At 47.4% G+C, this 22,717-nt stretch overlaps 1 protein-coding gene across 1 annotated transcript; it reads left to right on the top strand.

The window, feature by feature from the left end:
- Positions 1 to 2,092: 2,092 nt before the first annotated feature.
- On the top strand, positions 2,093 to 8,660 carry LOC135056776 (uncharacterized). The gene is made up of 2 exons (XM_063962349.1): positions 2,093 to 3,152; positions 5,681 to 8,660. The coding sequence occupies exons 1-2, from the start codon at positions 3,083 to 3,085 to the stop codon at positions 6,586 to 6,588; spliced, it is 978 nt and encodes a 325-aa protein (XP_063818419.1). The 5' UTR covers positions 2,093 to 3,082; the 3' UTR covers positions 6,589 to 8,660.
- The last annotated feature ends 14,057 nt before the right edge of the window (positions 8,661 to 22,717 follow it).

Below are 22,717 nucleotides of genomic sequence, written 5' to 3'. Positions count from 1 at the left end.
CACTAAAAAGGGAATTTTACTTCCATTTATAATAAGTGGCAGCAGAGGTGAATCTTTACTATGACGGGTGAGTTGAATAAAGGCTGGGATACCCTCCTCCGGGCCCCGTCAGTGCACGGGGTCTTTGGAATCTTCCCTGACTGCGGGGTTGGTTCTGTCTGTCAAAGCGTCTGGGGTTCTGATAGTTATGAGTGAGTGGGGAAGTGAGTAAGCTTTCTGAGTTAAGCAAAGGTAAGCCAGCGTCATCTGTCCAGCAGTCCTTAAACCTTTTTCAAAACGCAGTAACAGACTATGAAGGTTTCTGTTTACAAGCTACAGCGACAGGCAAAAAAACACAGGCAAAAAAAACTTCCTTCATATGTGTATAGCTGCGTCCTTTGCAAGCTTTGCGCAAATAAGATATACAGCCATCGAGGGTAATAGTGGGCTTGGGACAGTGTTTTACTATTATCTAAACTCTGGGTTATTGGTGCTAGGGATAGAGCTAGTGGACGCACCCTCCAGCAGTGGAGCTGGAGGCAATCCCATCTAGTGTGAAAGGGTTACTGCTGCCAAGAGATTTGTGTCTCTGAGCGCAGGATACATTGGAATGCAAAGGGGGGAGGCGAGAGGGATCTCTCTGCAGCCTCGCTTCTGTGCTGTTGGGAACTGACATTTTTTCTTAAATCTCCATATAGAAAAGGTAATTACTGCCTTCCCGTAGGAATGGGTCCTGTCCTGCTTTCTCTGTCCATCCCGCTAAATTATCCACCCATGGGTTAACTAAATAATACTCTGAGGTAGAGTTACGGGCAACATACATCTTGCATGTCTCACCAGGGAGGGGCGGGGGATATGCAGTTTTTTACTCTGACTAGAGCCCATTGTCAGACAGTAATATAAATCAACAGTACAACTTTAAAGGAAAATATCTAAAATTTACAACTCTACTATACATGCATCAGCTAACCAGTTAATTAGTCATTGACAATATCACAATATTATCTGTATAATGAGAACATGAAATCTTTTGACGGGTACGCTTACCTTCGTACAAGATGTCAGAAAAATACAGCGTTTTAGACAGGAAGCAAGAAAAGTGTTTGAGCATAGATATCTGGCAGACGAAAACTTACCAGCCGTCTGAACCAAATATAAGAACTTATCTCACTACAACATACAAGAATATATAGGCGATCAAATCGGGGTATTCTCTACGTTACGTATAGACCCCAGGTCTATGTTTTTTTTTTAAGTATCCCAGATACTGACGTCTTTGGAGAATTGCGCTTGGACCCCGGGTCCTTTCTCAGACGTATTCTTTAAGTCCCAGACATTAAAGATTCTATGGTATCCCTGATACCTGTTTTATGCTTTTACATAAAACTTCGTAATATTAAGTCCCGGACTTAAATATTACCTTGTCACGTGTTCCCGGAACACTGACACGGATTCAGCTTCAGTGTATGACCGCAATCCTGTATGGCAAAGACAGACAATAAATTCTCTATTTTTACCATTCAGGGACGATCACTGAATTCCGGACATAGCCCCCAGCTGAAAGGATTTGCCCTTAAGTTCTTTAACCCTCGATGTGATGGCCTCTTAGACGTCTGGAGTGTAAACCTTTACGCTATCAGTTACATGCACAACACAAGCAGTAAAAATTCACACTGTTTTATTATGAGGTTAACAAAAGTATATAAGGCAATGCATATGGGTGTAACTGACATGTCGTTACACTCCCATTGGCTCGTTAATAGTTACCAGGCAGAACAGAAAAGGCGGATGTCCATATATGGGTTTTCTACAAGTTTCTCAAACATTTAACAAGGTTTTTGTAACACAGTATATTTGGGTAGAAAGAACAAGTTTCATCTGACCTTGGATGCCAGACCCACACAGGCCTGGTATCTGTATGAGAGACAAAGGCACCTAGCACAGGGCAGCACGCATCCATGCAAACACATAAGAGTTCATATAGCATGTTTTAACCCTTCACTAGGGAAATAGAAATATTCACTTTTACACTGTAACTATTATAAGGAAATTGATCATATAAAAAGTAATATTTACAAAGCACAGAAGAGTTAACCCTTCAGTGGGCGGGAAGGGGGTCGTGCGGCTGCCAGACCTGCACAGGCCAGGCAGTGCGCGCGTGGCACAGGGGATACTGCCGCTAGGGGGGCCCAGATGAGGCCTGTCCCCGCTGTTCACCCCTCCCCCTCATCCAGTCAGGTCCAGCCTGCGCCCCCCCCCCCGACAGGGTGGGGCATCGCCCCCGCCCCGCTACTGCACACCCTCCTCTACCTATCTCCGCTAGGGAGGTGCCCATACGGCGGGGGCGTTCTGCGTCCGCCCGCGGCGGCGTGCCCCACTGGGCCTCTCCTGCCGGGGGTGGCTCTGTGGCGCCCCTCCCCTCCAGGATACCGCGTCTGGCTCGAGGCGCTGCGGCCGCCGTCCACGGCCATGCGCCTCCGACGGGGGTTCCTCACCCCAGGGGGCGGCGTGCACAGTCGGGGGGTGTCTGTTCCGCACCTCCTCGCGGCCGGTCATCTCCTGCCAATGTGGATACGGAGGGGTCACATGCCTACATTGCGCCTCCTCCTGCCAGTAGCGATGACTCTTCAGTTTCTCCTCCTGTGGCCAATAAGCGGGATCGGAGAAGATTGCGGCGGGAGCAATTGGCGAGGGATTTCTCCCAGCGGGACGGCGATACCGTGACGCCCGACAGTGAGGGTTCATTGGGTCCTTGCTCCCAACGGGGGGTTTACGATCCTCCCGTGGGGAGCACGACCCGCGTGGCGGCTCTGATTTTCCTACGCATGCCACGTCAGCGGCACCCTTGGTGGACTCAACCGTTCTGTCCGCCATTTGTGCGGCTGTTGTGTCGGCAGTGGCGCCCTTGTTATCCCCCGTACCCGGGGGACTTGGGCGGTCCTCCACTTCTTTGGCAGATAGCATTGCGCATGCTCTTGCCCCGCTTCTGTCCTCTGGCGCGACGGTTCCCCCGCCTGCCCCGCTCCCGGCTGCGGCAAACCCGGTGGAGGAGCGGAAAAACCATGTCTCTTTTGTCCCCCCAGCCGCGGACGTCAGGAGAGAAATGGAGTCTGTCGGTGCATCCGCGAGTCGACCAGTGGCCGTCGGGACTGACGGCGTTCCCTCTCGGGCAGGTGAGTCTTCATCGGACCCCGACTGGTCCCGGGGAAGCGCGGTTACACCCCTTAGCGGCTTAGGAACGGTTTCTCACTCCGACTCCTCTAGTGCCGGCGGCAGTGTGCGTAAGGTTTCTCGCAAGCGCAGCAGGCGCAGCCGCAGGCGTCGGTACACGGACTCTTCCCTTGCCTCCACGTCCTCGGCGGGCCTGTCCTCCTCTGATGGCGGACTACACAGGGTTAAGCGCCGCAGACGACGCGAGCGTCGGTATTCAACCTCGTCCGCCTCCCAAGTCTCGGTGGAATCGGACACCGTACACTGCGCTAATACGGCGGTGCAACGTGGTCTTAGGCCCCGGGTCCGGGATAGAATCCGTAAGGGCCAATATGTGAATATTTTCGCTCTTACTAGTGACGATAGACAAGCCTTACTTTCCGCCAAGAAAAAGGGGCAGGGCAGCGAGGACGCTCTGCGCTCCTACCCGAATTGGGTACGCTGCATGTTGATATTTGCGGCATGTTACCTAGAGACCCGCCCGGACGAACATATGAACATAGTTCGATATCAATTCCTCATAGATGTTCTGTACCACAAGTATAAAGGGTCGGCCTGGGGTCGTTATGACGAGGATTTTCGCAGAAAGCAACACGGGCGGCAGATCCATAACTTCGGCAAGAAAGATGTGGAACTGTGCTCGGAACTGACCCAGGGTTCGGCCGGCGCTGAGGAGAGCGGCACAGCGAGGAGATGGGCTAAGCGTCCCACCCCTCGTTCTGCCGGCTTTCGCGGCGGTTCAGGGCGCGCGGGGCATGGAAAATGCTTCGCTTTTAATAATGCACAATGCGACTTAGGCAGCCGCTGTCGTTTTCGTCACTCCTGTATCCGCTGTGGGGGGGGACACGGGATTAAGGACTGTTCCAGTCCTGGGGTCGTAGGTGCGTCCGGTCCGCAGACCCGGGCGTTGGCCACAGCCCCCACCCCAATTAGTCTTCGGGCACTCCTTCCCTGGCTGCGACGGTACCCGCGGCCAGCAGACGCCCATTTCCTACACTCGGGATTCGCGTCGGGCTTCCCTTTACCTATACAGGGGCGTGTGGGCCCCGGGACGGGCACGAACCTGCGCTCGGCCAGGGAATTTCCGGAAGTGCTCCGCCAGAAGGTCGAGGCCGAGGTGTCGCTAGGTAGGATGGTTGGCCCTTTCCGGGAACCCCCCTTGCCGGACCTCGTATTGTCCCCCGTTGGCATAGTGCCCAAAAAGACCATGGGAAAATTTCGCCTTATCCAGCATCTGTCCTGCCCTCCAGGGTCATCGGTTAATGATGCCATCCCTCCGGATCAGTGTCGGGTTGTTTATCTATCCTTTGACTCAGCCATCGACATCATCCGGTTCTTTGGTCCTGGGGCAGTGATGTGTAAATTGGACATCCAGTCAGCGTTCCGCCTCCTCCCGCTGCACCCGTCCGCCTTTCGGTTTATGGGTTTTAAGCTGGACGATGGTTTTTACATCGATCGGTGCCTCCCTATGGGGTGTTCCATCTCTTGCGCCTACTTCGAGCGTTTCAGTTCTTTCCTCCACTGGTGTCTCCAGCAGGAGACGGGCGAACGGGGCATTTCGCACTATTTAGACGATTTCCTTTTTATCGGCCCTTCAGACTCGGATCGCTGCCTCAGCTTGCTGCAGGGGGCTCTCGCCCTCTTCGCGCACTTTGGTGTTCCTGTGGCACCTGAGAAGACGGAGGGTCCCTCCGCCTCCTTGGTTTACCTCGGGATTCTGATTGATACGGTCGGTGGTTTGTGTAGGCTCCCTGCGGACAAGGTGTTGCGTTTGCACGATGGTATCCTATATGCGCTGGCGGCGGGCAAGCTCACGCTCAAACAGGCTCAATCCTTATTGGGCCTGTTTAACTTTGCTTGCAAGGTGATACCCATGGGTAGAGTCTTCTGTAGAAAATTGGAACGGGCTACCGTGGGGGTTAGACGCCCACATCATTTTCTTCGATTGTCTCTTGAAATCCGAAGGGATTTGCGCATTTGGGACGAATTTCTTGTTCGTTTCAACGGCATCTGTATTTGGCAGGAGGCGGCTGTGTCTAGCCCAGCCCTGGAGCTTTTCACGGACGCCTCTGGCGGTTACGGGTTCGGAGCTTATTTTTCAGGCCGTTGGTGCGCGTGTCCCTGGCCTCGGGCCTGGCTTAGCGGGGGCCTTACGACGAATATGCTGTTGCTGGAAATATTTCCCATTTTAGTCGCTCTGGAATTGTGGTGCGCGGCCCTGCGGAACAAACAGGTTATCTTCTGGTGCCACAATTTGGGCGTGGTTTTTGCCATAAACCGGCAAAAATCTACGTCCTTGCCGGTTCTGCGGGTCCTTGCACAGATAGTCTTGCTCTGCTTGGTGAACAACATTACGTTGCGAGCGAAACATGTCCCTGGCGTGCGTAACGAAATTGCGGATGCCCTGTCGCGCGGCGATTGGCAGCGGTTTCGGCGCTTGGCTCCTTCAGCGTTACTCCATGGGGAATTATGTCCTGCTTATGTGTGGCAGGTCATCCACCCGGATTGGAGGAGTTAGCACACAGATCGTTGGCCCCTGCTACGTTTGCGGCCTATCGTGCCGCCTGGGAACGGTGGAGTCGCTTCCTCCTGGAGCGAGGCCAGAGTGGTAAGACCTCTCACACTTTACTCTTAGAATATATCTGGATGCTGTACTCCGACGGGATTTCGCGGTTGTCTGTTAACAGGATTCTGGCGGGTATATCATACTTTCTGCAGCTGCGGGGGGAAGCGGATTTTATGAAGTCCTTTTTCCTCCGGCGGGTGTTGAAAGGTTGGGCTCGGGCGTCCCCGCCCCTCCCAGATACTCGTCTGCCGATCACTGGGGCTTTGCTGCGGCGGATTATGGGATCCCTCCGGAGTATTTGCTCCTCGGGATACGAAGTTCGCCTCTTCATGGCGGCCTTTACGATGGCCTTCCACGGCGCGTTCAGGGTGGGCGAGCTGGTGGCCGTCTCTCGGACTTCTGCCTCGCCCATGCTGGCGGCCCACGTCGTCCTACGCCCCGACGGTTTGTGGTGCAGGATTCAGCGCTCCAAGGCTGACGTAGCCGGCAGGGGGCAGTGGGTTCGAATGGGCCGGGCCAGTTCGCGGGGCATTTGTCCGGTTTCCGCGGCCCTGGCTTATTCGTTCCTTCGGCCTCCAACGTCCACCGGGTGGCTCGTCCATAGCGATGGTTCCCCGTTGACCAGATATCAATTCCGGTCGGTTTTGGGGCGTTGTATCTTGTACCTGGGTCTATCTCCGGCCGACTATGGGACTCACTCTTTCCGCATCGGCGCGGCTTCAGCAGCTGCTGCGGCGGGTTGGTCCGAAGTCGAAGTCCGGGCACTGGGTAGGTGGAGGTCTGGTGCAGTCAGACGCTATATCAGGCCTTTTCCTCCCAGTGCACCCATTTGAGGACTAGCCGCTCGTCGCAACTGCATTTTGCGGTTGTGGGGGCCTTGAGGAATTTTTGTTTTATCGTTGGTTTTACTACGGCTTTTGCCGGCTAACGAAGTTTTGTTTTTGCCTCAAGTCAAATTGGGTGGCCCAACTCCCCCCCCCCCCCTTCCACTCCCCGTTAGGGACGTAGATAGGTTCCCCATTTAGCAATGCTATATTTTATGTAATTTCTGACCTTCATCACACCCCTCTTTTACCCCCGGCGATCTTGGCGTGGAGCCTTTAACCCGGGGGCGATTGACTTGGTTCGGAGACGGGTCAATTCGGTTGTCGGTAGTGCTGTCCTCCAGCATGGTGGCCTGGTCGTGCCGCACAGTGGTATCTCTTTCCGGGATCCGACTCTATACCGGTCTGACGGGGTGCATTTGTCGCCAGCTGGCATGGCGATCTTCTGGGATGACTTTATGCACGTCCTTCGGTCCCCTTCGGTAGTTGTTTAGGTTAGTGTTTAGTCGTTCATTAGTGTCTAGTTAGTTTTGTCGGTTTTTAGCCCCTCCTCTAGTTAGTTGTTAGTTCGGTGGCGGTGGCAGGTTGGTAACCTGGCAGTTGGCCGGTTTATGAACGGTTACTTAATTTTTAACCATTACTTCAAGGTGAGAAGTTTGGGTGTGTTTTTTGAAACATTTTTCTTAGTCGTTTGAATTAGTTTCCGGGCATCACTTTACAAAGTGGAGCCCATTAATTGGTAAAAACATATGTGGATGGCGGGGCTGGTGGCCCGAATTTTTACCTCATAGGGGCGGAGCGTACCTCCGTCCCTACAACAGTTGGTGGGCAGGGGTAGTGGCAGAAGGTCGACCCCTGTCCTTGGATTTTTGAATTTTTAATGTCCGGGATGCAGGCAGGAGGCCGATCCCGGAACATTGGGGGCAGAAGGCTCCCTCACACATATGTTTTTATTGCTTATTTTGTATGTATTACAATGTTTTTTCACCCATGTTACTTTATTATGTTAACCGTTCTTCTCCCCGCCACCTTAGTTAGAGAGGGAAGTCTACATTTTAGTTTTAGCATTTAATAGGCCTTCCTCTCAGTCAGAAAATAAAAGCTGACCCCTTTCACGCCAATTACAGTTGTGGTGTCTTTATTTCATAGAATAAGTGTGCTTGAGTGGCGAGTGGATGCATCTGACGTGTGGGGTTTAAGACCGCGTAGGGAGCATAATGTGACCACAGCGGCATAAACGCACCGTCCAGGGCCTCCGCAGCGCCGCTCGAGGCATCACCTGGCCTGTGAGGGGTTAATGTTTTTTGGCTGGGAGGAACTCAGAGAGTGGGCCGGGGGCCCATTGGCTGCAGCATGAGAGGGGGCTGGCCTGTCATGCATATATGCAGCTGGCAGGATACTTCCTGCCTCTCTTCAGACTGTTCGTTACCCACCCTCCCTCCCTGGGGACTTGTTTTGCTGCTCTGCAGCTGTGTTCATTGTGTCGGCTTTGGGTGGCCGGTTTATGAACGGTTACTTAATTTTTAACCATTACTTCAAGGTGAGAAGTTTGGGTGTGTTTTTAGAAACATTTTTCTTAGTCGTTTGAATTAGTTTCCGGGCATCACTTTACAAAGTGGAGCCCATTAATTGGTAAAAACATATGTGGATGGCGGGGCTGGTGGCCCGAATTTTTACCTCATAGGGGCGGAGCGTACCTCCGTCCCTACAACAGTTGGTGGGCAGGGGTAGTGGCAGAAGGTCGACCCCTGTCCTTGGATTTTTGAATTTTTAATGTCCGGGATGCAGGCAGGAGGCCGATCCCGGAACATTGGGGGCAGAAGGCTCCCTCACACATATGTTTTTATTGCTTATTTTGTATGTATTACAATGTTTTTTCACCCATGTTACTTTATTATGTTAACCGTTCTTCTCCCCGCCACCTTAGTTAGAGAGGGAAGTCTACATTTTAGTTTTAGCATTTAATAGGCCTTCCTCTCAGTCAGAAAATAAAAGCTGACCCCTTTCACGCCAATTACAGTTGTGGTGTCTTTATTTCATAGAATAAGTGTGCTTGAGTGGCGAGTGGATGCATCTGACGTGTGGGGTTTATGAAAAATGACAGAAACTTTGTGTTAGGGGATCAGACAAAGAATCCTGTAATGGAGTTCTCAAGGAACATTACAAATGCCACTGAAGCCAAAAACTGAAACAAAAAAAATGTATTGGTTGTTAAAGGGGCTGTTTCTGAGTCAGACGCTGCTGCCTGCTTAATCTATATTAGTTATTAATGGGGCTGATTATGAGTCAGATGCATCTGCAGTCGCTGCTGCCTGCTTACTCTATATTAGTTATTAATGGGGCTGATTATGAGTCAGATGCATCTGCAGTCGCTGCTGCCTGCTTACTCTATATTAGTTATTAACGGGGCTGATTCTGAGTCAGGTGCATCTGTGGTCACTGCTGCCTGCTTACTCTATATTGGTTATTGAAGGGGCTGATTCTGAGTCGGGTGCGTCTGCGGTCGTTGCTACCTGCTTACTCTATATTGGTTATTAAAGGGGCTGATTCTGAGTCAGACACATCTGCAGTCGCTGCTGCCTGCTTACTATATATTAGTTATTAAAGGGGGTGATTCTGAGTCGGGTGCATCTGTGGTCACTGCCGCCTGCTTACTCTATATTGGTTATTGAAGGGGCTGATTCTGAGTCGGGTGTGTCTGCGGTCATTGCTGCCTTCTTACTCTATATTGGTTATTAAAGGGGCTGATTCTGAGTCGGGTGCATCTGTGGTCACTGCTGCCTGCTTACTCTATATTGGTTATTGAAGGGGCTGATTCTGAGTCGGGTGCGTCTGCGGTCGTTGCTACCTGCTTACTCTATATTGGTTATTAAAGGGGCTGATTCTGAGTCGGGTGCATCTGCGGTCACTGCTGCCTGCTTACTCTATATTGGTTATTAAAGGGGCTGATTCTGAGTCGGGTGCATCTGCGGTCGTGGCTGCCTGCTTACTCTATATTGGTTATTAAAGGGGCTGATTCTGGGTCGGGTGCATCTCTTCTATGTACACACAGTCTCTACATTCACCACTGTTATTCAGGACTCCCATACCTGTTATGTTTCATATTTAGATGTGTATGTATTGTGATTGGTCAGAAGGTACCTCACACCTCAGTTCCTGCCCCAATGGCCATGGTGATTATTGAAGCAAACAGTAAAGTCACATTTATCCACTGCCCCAGTGTCCTCGTGTTCTACATTGATTTTGAGGAATCTACACATTTTTTCAGAAACATCAACCCTGACACCCAGTTGAACCTTTTTCTGTGGTGCAATGTGCACACTTGAACTAGGGGCTGAGTGCACTACAAATATAGTTATGCCTCCTGCTCCAGGTCTCCACAGTAGCAGGAGTTGTAGCTGAGAGGGGAGGAGTTTTGGGAGGGAGGCCAGGAGGGAGGGAGGCCAGGAGTCAGATGTACTGCAGACGCAGTGAGTTGCAGTGAGAGTCCAAGAGGTGCAACCAAGTCAGAGGCCATGAACCTGACTTGTTACGGAGTTGAGTGCTCTAATCATGGATATCCATTATGGAAGGTGTACAGTAGGTGTATGGAGTGAGGGGAATCACTACCAGTGACCCTAGCAGCTCAGAGGCTGGAGAGTGAGATACAGAATGGCAGGTCCAAGCAGAGAGAGTGTCTACAACCCATGTTCTATCAAGTACTTAATACCAACTATGTCATGGGATGAAAAGGAGAGTGAGATACAAAATGGCAGGTCCAAGCAGAGAGAGTGTCTACAACCCATGTTCTATCAAGTACTTAATACCAACTATGTCATGGGATGAAAAGGAGAGTGAGATACAAAATGGCAGGTCCAAGCAGAGAGAGTGTCTACAACCCATGTTCTATCAAGTACTTAATACCAACTATGTCATGGGATGAAAAGGAGAGTGAGATACAAAATGGCAGGTCCAAGCAGAGAGAGTGTCTACAACCCATGTCCTATCAAGTACTTAATACCAACTACGTCATGGGATGAAAAGGAGAGTGAGATACAAAATGGCAGGTCCAAGCAGAGAGAGTGTCTACAACCCATGTCCTATCAAGTACTTAATACCAACTATGTCATGGGATGAAAAGGAGAGTGAGATACAAAATGGCAGGTCCAAGCAGAGAGAGTGTCTACAACCCATGTCCTATCAAGTACTTAATACCAACTACGTCATGGGATGAAAAGGACAGAGCTAGACCCGGATGGCAAGTCAAACCACAGGGGGTCTGCGCCTACACCATCCCAGAGGAGGACAGGGGGCTACAGCCTGAACAAAATCATTGTTTTAATTTCTGTTATATTGTCTTGAAATTAAAGCAGAGTTGGAGCATGGCTCACTGCCACCCTGTGCCAGCCATGCCCCCAAACCCACGACATCATGTGGAAAGCTGCCCAAATGCACCAGGCAGCTATACTCTGCAGGGTGCATGCCTGGGGCATGCTTTGGACACTATGGGCAGCCCTGAAGCAAGGTGCCATTGCATGCACTGTTAGCCAGATGAAGAGGCCCGTGGGGTAATGACGGTGCTGTCCACGGGCCCTATTCCAAGGGCTGTCTTAACAGCATTGTAGGCCTTGGGCAAATCAATGCACTGGGGCCTCGAACCAATTTAAAAAAATAACATGCCCCCATTGCCATCTCTCCATATGCCTCCATACAGTGGATGGCTGTCAGCTCTCTGAGTGCTGGATAACTCCAGCATACTTGCTTACCCTACCGGAAGCTGCGGGAGACTCACAATTTTTGGGGAAATCCCCCACCGCCCCAGAAGAGTAGGCGGCTCTTCTGCATCCTGCCTGCTTCCTAGTGAAGCGGGCAGGATGGTGTTATAGTCACAGGCAATTGCGAGCCACAGTAAGGGGGTGGGGGCTACATGACATGAATTACATCATTTAGCTCTGCCCCCTCACTGCAGACCCATTGGTGTTTTCTTGTGTTGAGGGGCAGGGCCTAATGACAAGACAGTTCGGCTCCACCCACCAAAGTCTCCTGCAGTGTCTTCTCTCCAGGCTTCTTCTTGAGATGGCTCCAGCCATCCACCAATCAGCATGCTGACAGCCATTCACTGGCTGCAGGCTGGAAGGCCGCCCTGATTGTGTGATTACCACCTGAAGCCCCTAGAATTGTGGAGCCCTGGGCAGATGGCCAATGTGCCTATATGTTAAGATGGCCCTTCCTTGGTGATGGCAAACCTTTGGACACTCTTTCCTACAGCCCTGAATTATACTAAATCCCAATTCTACAAATAGCTGTAACTAGTCTGGGTGTTTATAGCATTCACATAGTAATATGCTGTGTATGAATCCCATATTTGCTATTCACCAGAGATTTGCATATGCATACTGTTTCATTTCAGATGAGGTGAAGGTGCTTTTCTCCGAGGTAATCTGAACTGACATTTTATCTTTTCACAGTGTAGCAGTAGAAGCCACAGTATAAAGAGCAGAGTGAATAAATCCTGAAAGGATATGTAAATACCTGGAAACTGCGACTTGCGGCAAACACTCAGGCAGCTGATCATTGTACGCCACTGGAATTACATTTCATTTGAAAGACACAATATAGGAGAGAAGGTGGCATTTAATTCCTATGAGAGTTAAACCGCTTGTGATTAGTATACGCTGTTTATAAATCATTCTGTCACTGGATGAAAGGAAGAAATAATAATTTAAATAGATTATTTGCATTGTCATAATGTTAATATTTCATCCATATTAGGACTGGGCAGTGTAGTATGAATCTGCCTTTACTAACAAATCACAAGCACTTTCTTTCTTTTACTCTTCCCCAAAATAACAATAAACATCCACAATTTAGAATCATATGTCAAATGCTGCAAAAGAATATAACGTCTTCCACTAAACAAGGTAAACATTTCCAAATTGAAAAGCTGTAGATGTTATGTGTTATAATTCATGTATCATACCACAAATTCATATGAAATAATGGTGGTCATTCCGAGTTGATCGCTCGCTAGCTGGTTTTAGCAGCCGTGCGAACGCTAAGCCGCCTCCCACTGGGAGTGTATTTTAGCTTAGCAGAAATGCGAACGAAAGGATCGCAGAGCGGCGGCAAAGTTTTTTTGTGCATTTTTAGAGTAGCTCAATACCTACTCAGCACTTGCGATCACTTCAGACTGTTCAGTTCCTGTTTTGACGTCACAAACACGCCCTGCGTTCGCCCAGCCACGCCTGCATTTTTCTTGGCACGCCTGCGTTTTTTCGAACACTCCCTGAAAACGGTCAGTTGACACCCAGAAACGCCCACCTCATGTCAATCACTCTGTGGCCAGCAGTGCGACTCAAATGCTTTGCTAGACCATGTGTGAAACTACATCGTTCGTTGTAATAGTACGTCGCGCGTGCGCATTGCGCCGTATACGCATGCGCAGAAGTGCCGGTTTTTTGCCTCATCGCTGCACAGCGAACGAATGCAGCTAGCGATCAACTCGAAATGACCACCAATGTGCAAATTAAAATGATGGCTTTATATCAATCAGATTGGACAGATGCAACCTGGATCAGTGATACATAACAAAAAATGGAATTACGTATACACGGTCACATTATTATGACCCCAGCTAATAGCCAGAGTAACCGCCGTGTGCAGCACGGACAGCAGCTAGACGGGCTGAACTGTCGTTTTAAACACACGTCTGATAGCCCCCAGGTTTATTGTGACGGTGAGCTGCTCCACTGTAGCGTGTCAGCCGGCCCTCACGCACCTTCGTAGCCGACGTTCACCTCTCACATCAATGGCACGTGGTGCTCCGAAGTTTCCATCTCGGTTATTCACAATGGTGCCATTTGTCCAGTCACGATACACCTTCACCGCAGCAGCACGTGAACAAGTCACAAACTGCGCTGTCTCAGAAATACCGCCACCCTTTGCCCAGAAGCAGATAATCATCTCTTTTTGCAACTCTGATAAATCGCCCCTTTTACCCATGACAACGAGTGATATGAGTGCAGATGGCCTATCACACACCTTATATACCCACCAAGCCAGCACACGACACGTGACTTACTTCATGGGCTACACGCTGCTGACGTCAAAAGTAGGAGGTGGCTATAATGTGACTCAACCGTGTATATATAAAATAGTGGCAGCACTAGCGCTTCATCAACACACTTATGGGTGACCACACGACTAACATCTGTCTGAAAATTAGGCCGGTCCAGGCTTTCTGCAAGAGCATCGGTACTAGCCGTGCAAGCTCTTACAGCATGTGCCCACTAGTGGTGCTCTCGTGAACCTGGTGAAACGCGTCATGTGATCTTGAGAGACTGTGAAGCATCTAAATTTGCAAATTGCTGTAGTGAAAACGGTGTGTGCCTTTTGATCTAATTCCTCACAATTGTACAATATGTACATGTATAATGATTTAAAAAGCATAAGAGTTGTGTGTCATGTTTTTACCTTATTTTACGTGTGAAACTTTTTTATGCTTTAATCAATAATCTAATTTGGGAACTGATTACGCCAAAAGCAGGCACTATAAGAGACACCTACAAAATATATAAGGGTCAATCCAGTTAGGTGCGAGGGGTGAGAGTTTCCTCTGCGTTTTCCATGAGTCTGATATAGATCTACAATGTCTAGGTAGACAGTCATTAGGTTTACCCCATATGGTCGACGGGGTCAAAAGGTCGACAAGGACAAAAGGTTGACAGGTAAAAGGTAGATAGTGGGTAAGGTCGAGAGGTCCAAATGTCACTAGGGTCAAAAGGTCGACATGACAATTGTCGACATCAAAATAGTCGATACATGTTGTTGCTGTGTAATTTTGTATGTTTCATCATGTGACCACAATCAGTATAAATGTGTACCATCGCGGGCTCGCTTCACTCGCCGCGCTTTGGGCAAGGTGGCTCACTTCACTACCGCTACGCTCGCCACAGGTTACTATTCTCAATCGTAATCCACCTAGAAAATAAATCATGCAAAAGTTGTGAACACATGTAAAAAAAAGCTGTGTCGACCATTTGTGAGTCGACCATTTTTATGTCTCTTTGAACCTGTCAATCTTAAGCACTGTTAACCTTTCATCTGTTGACCTTTCGTACCTGCCGACCTTTTGTACCTGTCAATCTAATGCATGTCGACCATCAACCTAGACATTGTCAACCTATCACCAGGATACCGTTTCAACGCAGGCAACGGCATCCAGGGCCGGATTTACCGCTAGGCAACCTAGGCGTCCGCTTTGGGCCCGGCAGGTTCCAAAATCCGGCCTCAGAGAGAAGCCGCCGTCACAAACTACAGTAGGTCCAGATGTAGAGGAAGGAAGACATTGTCGGTCTTCCTCTATTTGAGCATAATTTACCTCCAGGTGCCGGCAGGGGGAGCTGAGAGGATTATCAGCTTCCTTAGTTAAATCCTGACTCCTGGGGTCCTGGGCAGTTCCAAGTGTATGGTTGTGCCTATGTTACCCTCGTGGAAAGGACCAGGAAGTGACATCACTAGAGATGGCCATCGGTGGGTTATCCATCAATGGAACCATTGATGGATAACCTCGATGGTGTAAAAACCATCTGTAAGGATACGTCAATGGTTTTCCACATCGATGGCTCTCCTTGCATGATTGTCAAATGAACTGTGGGCAAATCAGAGCTCGGGAGAGTGATTTTGCGGTATCAGGGGGCGGGGCTAAGCTCAGTTCCCTGATACTTTGAAAAAGAAAAAGAGAAAAAAAATTGGTAGCACTTACATCGATGGCGGGAAACTATCTGATTCTCCCCATCGATGGTCAAAGTATTCGACATCGGTCATATACCATCGATTATTTTGAATCATCGATGGTTGATGTCCATCCCTAGACATCACCAGAAGGCAGTAGAAAGCTTCCGCCCTATCAGCACCTTAATGTTTTATCCATTCTCCGTTTGTTGTAGGTTATTTTGTTTTATACTCTATATGCACCATTGTCCATAACGTCAGTGTTAGTGATGCAGTGTGTGATAGCATAATGTAGGTGTTAGTGATGCAGTGTGTGATGATCGTGTAATGTCAGTGTTAGTGATGCAGTGTGTGATGATCGTGTAATGTGAGTGTTACTGATGCAGTGTGTGATGATCGTTTAATGTCAGTGCTAGTGATGCAGTGTGTGATGATAGTGTAATGTCAGTGTTAGTGATGTAGTGTGTGATGATAGTGTAATGTTGAGTGTTAGTGATGTAGTGTGCGATGATAGTGTAATGTCAGTGTTAGTGATGCAGTGTGTGCTGATAGTGTAATGGCAGTGTGTGCTGATAGTGTAATGGCAGTGTTAGTGATGCAGTGTGTGCAGATAGTGTAATGTCAGTGTTAGTGATGCAGTGTGTGATAGCATAATGTAGGTGTTAGTGATGCAGTGTGTGCTGATAGTGTAATGTCAGTGTTAGTGATGCAGTGTGTGATGATTGTGTAATGTGAGTGTTAGTGATGCAGTGTGTGCAGATAGTGTAATGTCAGTGTTAGTGATGCAGTGTGTGATGCTAGTGTAATATCATAGTTAGTGATGCAGTGTGTGCTGATAGTGTAATGTCAGTGTGTGCTGATAGTGTAATGTCAGTGTTAGTGATGCAGTGTGTGCTGATAGTGTAATGTCAGTGTTAGTGATGCAGTGTGTGATGATTGTGTAATGTGAGTGTTAGTGATGCAGTGTGTGCAGATAGTGTAATGTCAGTGTTAGTGATGCGGTGTGTGAAGCTAGTGTAATGTCAGTGTTAGTGATGCATTGTGTGATGCTAGTGTAATGTCAGTGTTAGTGATGCAGTGTGTGCGGATAGTGTAATATCATAGTTAGTGATGCAGTGTGTGCTGATAGTGTAATGTTAGTGATGCAGTGTGTGATGATAGTGTAATGTCAGTGTTAGTGATGCAGTGTGTGCTGATAGTGTAATGTCAGTGTTAGTGATGCAGTGTGTGATGATAGTGTAATGTCAGTGTTAGTGATGCAGTGTGTGCGGACAGTGAAACGTCAGTGTTAGTGATGCAGTGTGTGATAGTGTAATGTCAGTGTTAGTGATGCAGTGTGTGATGATAGTGTACTGTCAGTGTTAGTGATGTAGTGAGTGATGATAGTGTAATGTCAGTGTTAGTGATGCAGTGTGTGCTGATAGTGTAATGTCAGTGTTAGTGATGCAGTGTGTGATGATAGTGTAATGTCAGTAATGGCAGTGAGTGCTGGTAATTTTCAACGTGCTCATGTACTAGAATAAAGGCGGTCCTTGTACTTGAGGGCAGCTGGGGTCAGAGGTAACCAACCTCCTATAAGGATACAATTGTGCTATTTTCCTCTTTGCTGCATGATCAACATTACACTTGTTTTTTATACACAGACTATATGTGTGTTTAATTTTGCTAATTTGCATATACATATATTAATTATATATATATATATATATATATATATATATACATACAGTCCAGCGGCACTCCTCCCGATGCGTGTATAGCAACGTGTAGACGCCGGTACCCTCCGTAGGAACCATGTAATTCCCCAAATTCAGCAACCAATTCGGCGGCACTCACGGCAAAGAACGACAAAAATCAGCTCTGAGGCCAACGTTTCAATGTTATTCACTCAACATTTTCGTCATGCCCTGACGAAAATGTTGAGTGAATAACATTGAAACGTTGGCCTCAGAGCTGATTCTTGTCGTTCTTTGCCGTGAGTGCCGCCGAATTGGTTGCTATATATATATATATATATATATATATATATATTGTCAAAGTCAGAAAAATATCACGCTGCACATTGCCATATATGCACCTCATGCGTGTGCCCGCTGCACGTGCATGAGCCCTCCCGTGCGTGCGTGTACTCGCAGTCGCGTGCACTCGCAGGCGCACGATATGCGCATTTACGGTAGAGTTTGTGTGTGTCTAGCGGGCGACTCGATCGTTACATATTTTAGTCATATAATGTATTTTGTAGATTATGGTCCCTTTGATAGAATCTGAAAGTTTAGTTAATGTAGTATGTTCAGAGACAAAGAGATCCCTCTTTGTTTGATACGATGGGTCAGACAGGGGTGACACAGTGGTGTTTAGTATCCATCGGAAGAGTATTAAATTAGCAATATTCCGGTGTTGGTTAGAAACGGATTAATCGCTCGTGCGTATAGTTATGGCCATAAGAAGTTTATGGACATTTGCTATATTTGCAGTTTATTACCCATGCGGCGGGAAACCTGAGTTTCCCTCCCACTTGAGCAGTTTGAAATAGTCACAGCCCACCTGTATGAACCAACCTATGACCTTTTGTTATAATGCGGAGACGGATTCCTGTGTCCAATGAACAATAAGAATGTAGGGACCATTGTACTGTACTGTGTGTAAGTGTATATAAAGACAAGCCGACCTGGGCCAGCTCTCTACTCTTCTCAACGGTTCTCATCACTGATAATCGGGAGCTGGATATCCAGAAAGGCGCTTGCGATTGTATCCCCTTGTGCGTAAGTTCTCTGCAACCATATTTATCTCCTATTTGTTGTAAGCCATTTCTCTCTCTCCTTCCCCTTAAATGTAATTGTGCCGCTATTGTAATTTTAACGTGTAGTAATTCGGTTAGGTATTTTATGTTCGTTTGGTAGTGTATAAGTTGTAATGTGTATTCTTTTGCAATTGAACGTTCATTCTCTCCCTTAAAGGTGTTAGACCCTTAGACCGGTATTTGAGTGTTTATTATATTGCTAAGTGTTCTCAGAGCGTCACGGACGCTCATACAGCTTTTAAACTAACAAGGTTACACTGTGTTGCATTTACACCCTAACACTGCACAAAGGTTTACAGTATAAGTACATTATTTATGGTATAGTTATAAAGGTTTAACTCTGTGAGCGTCAGCGCCGCTTGTGATCTCCTCGTGGTCTCGAGCGTCCGCTACGCTGATAGCGTATCGTTACGTTAATCGGCAGCCTATAGCGTGCTTGCCTCTACGCATTAAGCCGTGAGCGAACGTGCCGCTCGTGCGTCTCGTCCACGGCTAAGCGTCCGCTACGCTAAGTGCGTACCCTTACGGTACCACATACTCCAATAGCGTACTGAGTCTCTTAACCTTTTAGCGTGTTTAATATAGGATATATATTAGGCTTTATCAATTGGGGACTCGCCCGCTCTTCACATATCTGCACTAGGTAACTTTAGCAGACATTATCGGCCAGCAAAGGGCGGGAAGGTGTTATCCCTCGTAGTGCTGACCAGATAAGCGTCTGCTTCGCTTAGTAAGGAGTGCTGAGGGAATCCGGAACCGGAAGGTAAGAACAGTACGTTATTGTCTTTTAAAAGTGTTTAGTTTCTGTTTTGCGTACGTACGCATAAGCACACACACCTGTATTTCGTGTTTAGCATTATTTGTCCGTATCTCATTCTCCTGATTGCCACATACTAGTGATAACGTGCTGAGAGATTTGTCGCTATTAATAGTTAAAAGATAAAAAGTAATATTTAAGGGAATAATTGTAAAAGGCACGCACACAGTCTCGCCTAGAAATACAAGGGAGGTTTGGGTGGTGTTCAGTGAATGATTACAATTAAAGATCATTTACATTGATAAACGTGTAGTGTGTTACTGTGGACGTACTTGGTCTGTGTACACGTGTCCTTACAAGGGCAGGGCGTACGCAACGCAAGGGTCGACGCACAGAGCGTATATTACGCAACGGAGCGTACGGATACGCCCACATAATACAAACCGCACGATAGTATTGTTTTAGTAGGCGATAAGGAAGTAACGCGAAAATAACACAAATCTATCTCAAATCCAAAAAGTTAAAGTTAAAAGAAAAACTTTCTCTGTTGCAATTCTTCTGGGTTAGACTATTACTGAATGAAAGGAATTCTGTACAGAAATAAGAGTGTTCGAATGTAAGAGTGTGTATATATAAGATTTCTCTTTTTTTACGAACGTGGGAACCATAGGCCAGTAGGAAGAGGTACACCAGTGAGAGTGATAGCGTGGGGTGGCTTGGGAGGCGTCCCTTGTTAGTCTCGACATATTAATGAGCAGTAGAGTCTGCTGTACATAACAGACCAGGAGGTCACAAACCAGGAGGTTCAGGTACAGCAGACTAGAAGTAGAGAGCACAACCGAAGAGGGTTGGTGCGAGACCCATATAGGCCAACAAAGCTCATTGCTGAAGGAATTTGCAGACGAAATTTTCGATTCCACTGATCGTTCCGCACATAAGATTAGTTGCTTGTGTGCAGATACGATTGTACCGCATGTGATTGTGTGCATTAGCGTGTCTTGAATGTTCATAAGAACGCTACTTGCACATTGTTAACGTGATTTGTGTAATTTTTTTTATTTTAAGGGAAGTAGCCTGATCACTCAGGGACATTCCAGCGACTGATACTTGCTGGGGAGGGTAAGACACTCCCACACGCCCGAGCAAGTAGACGTACTTAGGTGCCCTAGGTTGGGTACGGAACCTCTGGGAACTTTGGTCGCCGTATTGGCCAGCGTGGGCGGAGTTAAGTGGGCGGACCTCGAGGCAAAACCCCCACCGCAGCCTTACCCCGGGCATCTTGGTTTTTGTAAGGGTTGCCGAAGACCCTGATTTGAAGTCAGAGGTAGTGAAAGCAGCACCTGCAAAGATGGGGGCCAGTTGTTCAGGTAAGGGGCGATCAACCGAGGTTCAGGTTGATTTGGTAAACCGACCAATCGGGTCGGCAAGGTATATCATGTGTGAGAAATATGGTCATCACACAGAAATGTTGTGCAATGAATGGGAAAGGATGACTGTGCATGACGGGGAGAAGTTTCCCCGGGTAGGTAGTTTTAACCCAGAAGTATTACAGAATTTAAGGAGAAGAGTTTGCCTGATTAAATCTTCAAAAAGGCATATTAGACATTATGACTATTTAAAATTGTGGCAACAGGAAAGTGAAATGCAAAGAAATTCAACTTACATATCTGACTCTCATCTTGGGAAGAGAGACATGGCAATGGAGAGGATTATGGCTGCAGAGAATGGCACGATGGTGTACGATAAAAATGCACTTAGTAACTGTATTAAGACTGAAAGTAACAAATGTAATAATGTTTATAAAAATGAAAGTGTCAAAATTACAAATGTTAACCTGTGCAAGTTGCACCCCATGTTAAACTCCCCTCAGGATTACCAGCAAAAAAGTGAAACCAGCACGATGTCGGCACCGTTTCCAGTAGCCATCCTACAAGACATCCAGGTGGACACGACCAAATCGGTAAAGGCAGTAATCAAACCCCCTAACGGAGTGTCAGGTGAGGTCGTGTCCACAGGTACGTACGGTGTTATATATCACGCACAAACAAATGTACCTCATAAAGAAGAACCAACACAAGATGATGTAATTGAACTTAGCCCTGTCAGGGTGATCACAGTCCCCAATGGGGAGACTGACGCTCAGGGAATCATTCCCGCCAGGGACAGTGCAATGCGCCGTCCCTGGTCCCGGACAGAATTGAGATCAATCATGTCTGAATTCCCTGATCCTAGGGAAGATCTAGCTTCATGTCAGAGATTTATTAAAGAACTAGGAAACTCCACAGAACCCACCAACAAAGATTGGCGGACAGTGCTGAGGGCATGTTTGCCCTCCAGTGTTGACCCTGCGAAATTTATTGCTGATTGTAAATTAGACACAGAGGTACCTTGTACGGAGGAACACAATCAGGAATGTATTAAGCAGATCAACCGACAGTTGGAAGTATATTTCCCATCCATTGTGGAATGGGAAGAAATCTTCTCCATAAGACAAAGAGAGGGGGAAATCACTTCTAATTACTTTCATCGGGCACTGCAGGAAATGGCTAGATACACTGGTATAGAAGATATTAAGACAAATGTACACTACAGGAGAGTAGCAGTTTATGTGTTAATAAGTGGTTTAAAGAAAGTATTAAGAACGAATATACAAGCCTCTCTACCTAACTGGAGAGATATCTCAGTGGCCGATTTGAAAGAGTCCGCTATTAATCATGACCGGAACATCAAAAGCAAGCCACAAACCCCTGTGAATAGGTCAAAAGTGAGAAGGTGTTAATATTGCTTAAGGGAAGGTCATGTTGCACGAGATTGTAGGTCTAAAAACACACACAAGGTATATACACCCCCTAGACAACGACATGACCATAATAGTCAAAGAACCAGGGAAGCACAGGGAGAGCGGTTGATGGTGATGAGCATCCAAGCAGTAGAGGAGGCATCAAATCAACCAAAACCCCAGGCCGCTGGCACATGGAGGAAGCCAAGGGTTTGTTATCTTTGTAAAAGAGAAGGGCATTATGCCAACAACTGTAACAACCCACATAAAATCAGACCCCCTAGACAGAAACACGAACAGAGTTATTACACACCAAATTGTAATCAGGGATCACATAGGAAGGAGTTTTGGGCCGCACCTGTAACATGTAGTCAGGAAAGGTGATCATTAGGACTGATGGTAAGCCAGAGGTTATTGTTAATAAATTGGGAGGTCATTCCTTGAAGACACAGGAATGACCGGGTAAAATTTGTAATGTATCTGTAAAAAATGTTTTTGTTTTTTTTTTTCCATCTCTGACGGTCATCGGCAGGACTCAAACATTACATAGCTACTTGGTCTTTGCAGAAGTCTACCAAAACCCCAGCATGACCTACCCGCATCAATGTATCCTGGCCAGATACAAAGGGTGGAGTATGGAAATGCTGGTGGGAGGGACTGCGCAAGGATACCATAGGACATGTAGATGTGACAGCCTGATGATGAACGGAAGATCTGACAATTTTTTTTTTCTCTCCTGCAAAATGTTTGAAAAAATTTTTTTTTTTCTGTTGTTGTTTATGGATGATTTATGTGATGCATATATATATGAACGGTTCTCTCTCTCTCTTGTTGTTTGTTTGTTTGTTTTTTTCTCTCTCTTCTTTCTCATGGTCTCATAACGTTACAGATGGTATGTCACACATTAGTTGGACAAATGGTAATGCAAGATTTATTCTCCTTACAGAAAGAGCGCTGAGCTAGAAGAAATATTGTATCACCAGAATGATTAGAAGACTGAGAGACAGCATCTTTGAGATGACAGCAGAACAAGAAGAACAACAAGACTAGAGAACTAATTATCGTAACAAGTTTCTCTCCCCCTCAAACT

This window comes from Pseudophryne corroboree, chromosome 3, assembly GCF_028390025.1.
Source record: "Pseudophryne corroboree isolate aPseCor3 chromosome 3, aPseCor3.hap2, whole genome shotgun sequence".
Taxonomy (NCBI): domain Eukaryota; kingdom Metazoa; phylum Chordata; class Amphibia; order Anura; family Myobatrachidae; genus Pseudophryne; species Pseudophryne corroboree.
This window is presented reverse-complemented; position numbering and strand designations above follow the sequence as displayed.

What these genes read in the sequence shown, in the direction of transcription:
- LOC135056776 (XM_063962349.1), top strand. Translation starts at nt 3,083, where the DNA reads ATGGAGTCTGTCGGTGCATCCGCGAGTCGACCAGTGGCCGTCGGGACT. An exon ending in CGGCGTTCCCTCTCGGGCAG is followed by an intron (nt 3,153 to 5,680) that starts GTGAGTCTTCAT and finishes TATGTGTGGCAG; the next exon opens with GTCATCCACCCGGATTGGAG.